Here is an 8,602-nt window from a genome sequence, read left to right as displayed (position 1 = left end):
AATATATCGATTGTAGTTCACTAACTGTTATGTTCTTTCTTTGGCTGTCAGTAGTTGCCAACCCTTTGTTGTATTCACTTCTTTGTTCTCACTACAGTAAGAAAGTTTTTTGTTATATAACCCTGATAAATAAAACAGTAAAAACATTTCATTTTGTGTCCACCCCCTGCCTTCAACAAGGGCAACTATTTTTTGTTAATTTTTTTTGGGAGAGGAGAATTAATAAGTAATCATTTGCAGATATAATTATTTGTTTTTCTTAAACTCTTATTTGTTTTTCTTATTGAAGTCTCCAGTTCTTTTTTCAGGTGGAACCTTTATTACAAACATACAAAGGCATTGACCAGGGGGAAGCACAATGGTGTATTTATCTGATCTAGTTGGCCAGAAGTAGGTTTTCTTAAACAAAGTAGATATAGTAAAACCTGTTAATTCTAATGCTCCATCAGACTCTAGCTTTCCTACAGACACAAAAACAATCATATAAAAAAACATATGAGAAACTAATCCTCATCCATATCCAAATACAAGGCAGTAAACTTGGTTTTCGTGTGTTGTTAGTTACTACTATAAAGTTACTAAGCTGCAAAGTGAGGAAGCAATCAACCACAACAAAAATCTTGCCTCTACCTAAAATTTCAGGCATAAGTCTTTTCGTTAAATGACAAACATCAATATCCAGCAATTGAATTCGTCATGTTTCATTCGATCATAAATTGTGCCTCCATCACATTTTTTTTTTTTTTTTTTCATCTTTGCCTAAGCGCTCTTCCTGCTTTGAATTGTAGGAGCTTCCCAATTAATAGCATTCTTTTGAAAATATTACCTACTGTAGTTTTGAAAAGTCGGATTTATCTATACGTATAAAAACGCCCATTGTGTATGTAATAGGATATCTGGATCCACCAGAGGTAGGTAGCATTGTATAATAATCAATATACCTAAAGGTATAAACGATCCTATTAATGAGGCAGCTTGCTGCTTGAGGTGGAGCAGCCCTAGCCAAGTTGGGTTACCGACTTATAGCCAAATCTGTTTCCTTTCAATAAACTAAAGTTGAATCTTCAAGCTAACATAATCATAATTATTTTTTTGGATTATCATTATTAATACAAGGAATGGAATAGGAGGAAATACGTTTGAACAGGTAGATAGGTTTAAGTTTTTAGGTTCTACGGTAACTAGAAAAAACGAAATTGATGAGATTGAAGGTGGGAAATGCTTTTTTTTTCATTTCGAAACGCCTTCTATCCTAAAACTTTAAAATTAGAATTTGCAAAACTATTATCCTTCCCACTGTTCTTTATGAATACCAGACGTGGAGTCCTACACAAAGGGATGGACAGCGCCTTAAGATTTTCGAAAATAAAGTATTATATAAATTATTCGGACCGAAAAAGGATGAATTAACGGCGGAATTCGGAAGACCAAACAAAACTGAATTAAGGGACCTACACCCGGTAAAAATAATTCAAGTTATACCATAGCGACGTAAGATGGGCGTGTTAGGTTGTAGGGCGTAACGTACTGATCCCTAAAATGTTAATAAACCCTGAACCAACGGGTAAACGTCCGAGGGGTATACCGAAACGTAGATGGGAGGGAGATTGCGTTAAAACTGATTTAATAGAATTGGGTTTGGAGGGGCATCACTGGAAGGATATATGTATAGAGCGATTGGTGGTATCGGCATCGAACCTTCGAGTTCGTTAGGCCTTCATTATTATTATTGTTATTAATATAAGGAATGAAGTGTAGAAAGAATATTTCTTTGGTTATTTATCAAAAGGTCAATCAACCATTACAAAAGTCAGTTAACCAATGCCATGATGATTGAATGCACTGAATGTAGCCAATAGTCATTGCCTTGAATCCAAAAGAGACTTTAAGCCCACGGTCAAATGCCAATAATTATAGGATTAGGACTGAAGAGTGGTATCAATAAACAGTTCAGTATTATCAATATTTCCTATAATCAGTACAGTAACCTATTCGGAACCCAGGAGCGTAAATAGCAAATGGCAAGGTGACAACTGCCTCGAGGTGAATATTTAAAAGAAAGGTCATCAACTTCCCAATTTAAAGTTAAAATAAAATTGGGAACCCAATGAAGCCTCCGAGTCTGTGTGACACATCGAGTGTTATGATTGAGAAAAAGTGATTTCTCTGAAAACAAAAACAAAATGGTGCTCTTCTCTCGTTTGCTTTACACCACGCTAAACGCTGGAGACTAGTTTTTTACTATATTAACCAAAAGGGGCGGCCTAATGATGCTTATTACTGTTCAATATATGCTTATTTTGTGGGTGGCCATCCTGCGTCCATCACATTCGTTTTTTAAACAAAATAATCCTCAATCAAAATTATCTCTCCATCTTGATTCAGCCTTGAAGAATTTTATTTGTGTTAATATTTTCTGTAGATATACCTAGCAGAACAGAAATATACTGTAAGCTAATGTATACCGGGCTCAGAATTGGTATTCATTGTAAATTTGTGAGATGGTTATGTTGCGAGCTGAATAGACCTTGTAGTGGTTAGTTATCAGCGCAAGTGATTGTATCCCATCTGACCTTCCTCGCCACCTGTAGGCAGCCGCTTTTAGAGCAATTATCGGTCATGATTGCTTAAATGGCTCATCTCCATAATCCGAGGTGAATTAGTTATTATTTATATAAGGTATGTTCAGAACCGAGCTTAGCTAATGTGAGACCCTGTACAAACCTTTCTTGCAAGGTTCTCTACATATGACGGATTTGTTCAATCCAATAATATAGGTTAATCTCCCACCCTATATCAACATTTCATCTGCAATTGGAAGACAGAACTTTTGACTCAAATTTAATTTTTTTCTATTATTAGGCCCAGTGCAACTACACAAATCGCACTTCTCTAAGATCGGCCCTGAGTAATATCATCAGCTCGCAACAGCAATTTTTCATGAAATTGGCATAAATGCATCTTATGAACCTCCTAATGAATCATGATGGGATGTTGAATGTCGATAACACGCGGGGAATATCATCTATGTAGAAAATAATAGCTTATTTTTACAAAAAAATGGCAGAAAGTTATCCTATAATTTTTGTTAAAAGATATTATTTAATGTCCATAGATGTTTTCATCCATAAAGTTAATGACCTAATCTGTAGAATATCGGGGCTCATTTTAAAGAATTTGGCACAAACTTCTCTTATAAGCTTGCTAAGGAATCCTTAAGTATTTAATTTTTCTATGACAATTACTATAACTTCATTTTCAAATGCTTTAATTTACTCTCACTTCTGTCAATCGCATGCTTGTATTCATATTTTAGGTCACCTTTAATTTTCCGATGTAGCTAAGTTTATTTTAATTAAATAATACCATTACGATCTAGATCATAATTTGGATTGATGATCAATCAGTATGGCTTAATTTTAGGGATTTTGGTACACAGGTTTTTTAATGCATTGCGTATATTTGGCGAAAATGGGAGCGAATTTCTGCGATAGACCTTCTTTCGATTTCTTAAAATTATCATCCATTAATCAGCTGTGTAGAACATATTAGTATAGTGATATTATAAATTACGAAGGCCTTTGTGCGACTTTAAAACAAAATATTGGTGTGCGCATCATTCAATTTTCACTTAGCACCATACTCAGATACAAAGTTAATTCTTTTACTTATAAGCTATCTAAATATAAATGTTCTCTAAAGTGATCATTTTATCTCTTTGCTTTCAGTTTGAGTGTCTTGGAGTGACGAGCCGTCTCTGGCTGTGTCTTTTCGCACTGCTGTTAGCAGATGGGCATTATTCCCAATGAAAATTCCCTAATTGGTGAAATATTGTGACCAATTTTAAATCCAGGCAAAAGCCCAAGAGTGAAGATTGAGAATGATGAGAACGTGTTTCTATAATTGCTATGTTAATAAGGAAAGACGTGAACAATCCGAGAAAAATGTCAATATACCACTTGGTTAAACAACTAAATAATTCTTTTCACTCTTTCAAAGTTAGGTGATGATGTTTGCTCATTCTCTTAGCAATGAACAGTATAAAGAAGTTGTATTTTTTTTTTCTATTTCAAGTTGAAATGCTATTAATATTTTTTTCTTCCAATTGTAGTCTATTTTAGATCTTCAAAGTCAACATTTAAATTTATAAAAACTATTCCATGTTTTAGTTTGCAATTTTTGACTTACGCTAATTTTCGTCATAATTGTTGATTCTTGGTGTCCAGCAATGTAACGTATAACTAGCAACATGTGATACATTATCCCCCATTTGAAATTAGCAATATGAATTGTGTTTCATATATGAAAAGGTGGATAAAAATACGGCTGTTGTTAATTATATTCGCGTAAATTCAAAACGTGTTGTCAATTTAGCTTACTCTGTAAGAGGAAACATACATGAACAAAACCATACTTCTCTTGCTGTCAAAAGAATAGGTTATGATAAAACTTTTAAATTTGAAGAAGTTAAAACGTTTTATAAGAACAAGGAAAAATATGTGATCTATGATAATATTTGTGATGAATATATATGTATATATTAATTTGAGGGAAGCGGGTTGCCTCAATGGTATGACTCTGTGCCTTTAACTCCAAGGATCCGCGTTCGAATCTAGCTGGGGCAGTTAATTATGTATTCTGTTACTGTTGTCGTGAGTCAGTTCTTTGGATTCGGGAGCCCCCGGGGTCCACTCAACCTCAATGAGGAGAGTACCCTTGATTTGAGCGGTCGAGCGTGATTTTGATAAAATCACTTTCTTGCACAACCGTTGGTCTAGTACTTCCTTACAAATTAATGGGCCCAAACCCATGGGTTGTAACGGTCCAGATTTATTTTATATTAATATACATTAATACATACATGTATACTAAAGAAAGAAGACAGACGATCGCTAAAACAATAGTTTATTATAAATCAAAGGTTACCGAGCTACAATAAAAGTACTAAGTAAAATACATTAAAGTAGAAACACTATTCTACTTATCTGAAACAATAGAATAGAATAAAATTCCCTTTCCACAGTTTTATAAAAGTAGTTAATCAAATAGTGAACCACTATAAGTAATTAAAAGGATCTTTACAGAGCAATAATTATAAACAAAAGCTAATCATTTGAAAACAACAAACATTTCTCAGTTTACCTCTCCCCCACTAGAGAAATCCCCCATAGCAGCACAGTCCCCTAAATTATCAATATAATTTACATATATAAATCATATAATATTTACAATTAAATAAATAAAAATACCAACATTGAAATATAAAAAATTAATTCGGCTTCCTACATCACAACCTAATTTTGATGCAGCCTCCAAAGGTTAAGAAGTTTTTTATCTCTGTTACAGACCTTTCCCAGAATTATTCTTTTTTTTTTTTTTAATTTAAAACAATTCAAAAAAATTTAAGGAGTAATTTTTCTTTTTTTTATGTAAAGGAACATATAGTGACGCAGTGGTAATGGTACTGCTCACAATAGCAACTGTTTTATTTCAAGAATGCTGTTTATATTTTTAATAAATAGAAGATTTCAAATTAAATAATCAACCTTCCTGTATATGTTTAGTTATTCTATAATCAATCGGGTATCGTTGGTCAATAAGCAAGTATCACAACTCAACTGTCCTAAAATTCATTAGGTTTTGGAGAGTTATTTATATTGTTAAAAAAAAATTAAATAATTAATTTTTAATTCAAAATAATGATAATCAAATTAGTTGCGGATAAACAGTATATTTACGTTTTTATAAACAGTAGGGAGAGATAAAACGGTAGTAATAGGAATATTGTTTGTAGCGCTTAGTTTTCCTTGCATTTGTTAAGCTCTGATTTCATTAAACGAATGATCATAATAAGATTAACTCTTTTTATTTAGGCATAAATATTAATTGGTATACAAATATGGATGGCTTGTCTCACAAACTACTGTAAGTTACTTACAATGAACACTAGCTAAGTACATTTCTACTAACTTTAGAAAAAATACAATTAAAGGTTTTCTCTTTTCGGAAAATTACAACTTTGCAATTATTTTTTAAACATTATATACCTAAATCTGTTCAGTTAAAAATTTAATTCAAAAGTTTTAATTTTCCAGAAAGAGGGGACCATTTATTATTATGATTGTATTGTTCCTAAAGTTAATGGAAATGTAATAAGCACTACTGTGAAGTTAGACATCGGTATGATGTATAATAATTACTTTTAATAATGGAATATTAAATTAAATAAATAATGATTTAATTTATTAGACATAATGGTCGTTAAATTCCTCTTTTCTTCAAATGTTTTCTGAAAAACTGATTATATGTTGTTCAGTTATAATACAAACTCACGACAGTCGGGAGACCGGGGAACGATGGAGGCTTGGACGGACTGCCCTGCCAGGACCCCGGGACCAAGATGAGCAGGAACAGCGGAGCCAACATCCCTCGCACGACTGAACGTGAGGCTACAGCATCTATAGCCAAGTACCCCTCCTACAATAATTACTCTATGTCGTATTCAGTCAATCTATACGGCAAAAATTATTACTTCGTTTTTTTTATTCCGAATTTCGCTCATATATATTGCCCTACTGTATATAAAAGTGATCCATGTGCAATTCTAAAGGGAATTTACAAATGTGACGAATAATGCACAATCCGCAAATGTACGCATCCGTCACAAACTTGTTTAAATCCAAACCTCTATTTTTTCATCAAATAATTTTCTTTTTCTAAGGCATCAATTTATAATTGTTTCATGAGGTTTGATGAATTCATTTTGTGAGGAATCTACTAAAAAAATATTTGGAGGTGAGGGGTCTCCGCGTGATGAACAAAGAAGAAGAAATAAAACAATTAGTAATTAAAGACTAAAGATAATTAGTAAATAATATAATAGTCAGAAATCGAAAGATAGTCGGGGAGGGGGAGGGGATCAAGAAAAGAATATAGTTAAAGTGTGAGGTTGTTGGGGCCCTTCCTGCCCTGCCACCTCACAGGTAGGGGGTGGGGTGAACGGAATACTGGATTGAAGGAAGCAGGGAGACTGTCAAAGAAGTTGTGTCTCCGTGTGATGTGTTGTTGTACAGTTTCTAGTTGTAGTTCGTTATGGATGTGCGTCATGTTACATGTTGTTGCAAATCTTTTGTAGTATGCTGTTTTAGTATTGTAGTAGTGCTTGCAGGGCTGATGGCATAGGAAGTGTAGTAGAGGTGCTCCGAGTAATAGTGAAGGTCTTAATATGGCCTTGTATATAAGTTGTTTAAGTCTGAGTGACAGCCCTGGTGTTTGAGTTGATATGATGTTGATTTGACGATCTGTATTCTGTTTTGTGTGTGTGCGGTGAATGAGAGGTGAGATTCCAGTTTCATACCAAGATATGTGAGATGTCTCTTGGTTTATGTTATCTGTTCGTTAATTTTCGGTTCTCTGTTGGGAGTTTTCTTGTATGAGAAAGTGATGGCGTCAGTTTGTTAGTGATAAGTTGGGCTACTACTGTAGCCTGGTTCATGGCTTTGTCTGCATTCATGCTCGCCGAGTATATGGCTATGTCATTAGGATATGCAGATATTTGAACTTTGTCAATTTTCATCGCGCCTATCTGGGCAGTGTAGATATTAAATAATACTGACGCAAGGACCGAAGACAAAAGGAATGTTGTGTTGTTGACAATCTTTATTTTTATTTTTATAACTAGTCACTTTCCCTAGTCAATGAGCTAAAAATGTGTTACCTCGTCCTTATGATTTATCATATTTGTTGAAAACGTAATCTGCATAATAATTAATAAATAATAAATTTGGCATATTCTAGTTATTCATTGCTTCAACACCTCTTTTTGAAGTATTTTTTCTTCGGAAGGCCCTCAAATAATATTTGCCCACAAATAATGAAAATAACGAAATATTAACACTTGTATTTTCTAAAATGACTTGAAAAATTTACGATTTATTGAAACACATGAATTTTCACTTTTTTTATTATTATTTTTTTTTGGGTTACGCATTTTACTACAGAGTTGGGCAACTATGAAACTAAATAGCTAAAATACAATGCCATGAATACGATATTTATTTATTAATGGTTCATTCGTGGATAAGGGTCGTATCTCTGGGAATTTTAACTATTAGATTTAGATATAGCTAATATTTGCCCATATCTGTCCACTGCTACTAAAATCATCAATTTTTTTTTTCGTTAACTTTGTGAGCACCTTTTGGATGGGGCTGCACCCCATCCACAGGCATCCATGTCCTTCCATGGCGGAGCAATCCACTTCTACGTGTTCTGGTGTTTCAGGAACTCCGCAGATGGGCCATCAGGGGTAAACTGTATCTAATCTATATCTTCAATATTTCTACCGACTAATTATCTCATAGTGAAACTCGATATTTTGAATATCTCACTTGGTATAAAAACTCCCCCGGGTCTCATTGGGAATTATAAAAAATGAATAATCGAATAATGAAATTAAAATTAAATATTAGAAACTAATAAACGGTATCTTTCATTTTGCCCTATCTCATATTTAAAGAAGCTATTTCATGTAATTCCATACCTGGCCATTCTTAATCCATAATTATTATGAATAATTAAGGATTATGCTAATTCTAATAAT

General features: G+C 33.4%; 1 protein-coding gene and 1 long non-coding RNA gene across 3 annotated transcripts in view; one reads left to right on the top strand and one right to left on the bottom strand.

Moving 5' to 3' along the window:
- The window catches only part of LOC136795598 (uncharacterized), a 5,379-nt gene extending 1,403 nt beyond the window's left edge, over positions 1 to 3,976 (top strand). The window contains exons 2-3 of the long non-coding RNA XR_010843216.1: positions 309 to 390; positions 3,729 to 3,976. This is a non-coding gene — a long non-coding RNA (uncharacterized lncRNA). The remainder of the gene's footprint in view (positions 1 to 308; positions 391 to 3,728) is intronic.
- The window catches only part of LOC106687490 (lipase 3), a 17,440-nt gene extending 10,986 nt beyond the window's left edge, over positions 1 to 6,454 (bottom strand). For both annotated transcript variants that reach the window (XM_067046674.1, XM_014431411.2), the window contains exon 1: positions 6,334 to 6,454. In XM_067046674.1, coding sequence (XP_066902775.1) covers positions 6,334 to 6,426 — 93 coding nt within the window. In that variant the 5' untranslated portion in view covers positions 6,427 to 6,454. The remainder of the gene's footprint in view (positions 1 to 6,333) is intronic.
- Positions 6,455 to 8,602: the final 2,148 nt, after the last annotated feature.

Source organism: Halyomorpha halys, unplaced genomic scaffold (genome assembly GCF_000696795.3).
Source record: "Halyomorpha halys isolate HHAL.00 unplaced genomic scaffold, Hhal_1.1 Scaffold971.1, whole genome shotgun sequence".
NCBI lineage: Eukaryota > Metazoa > Arthropoda > Insecta > Hemiptera > Pentatomidae > Halyomorpha > Halyomorpha halys.
The sequence above is the reverse complement of the archived record's forward strand: the minus strand, read 5'-3'. Positions and strand labels throughout refer to the sequence as shown.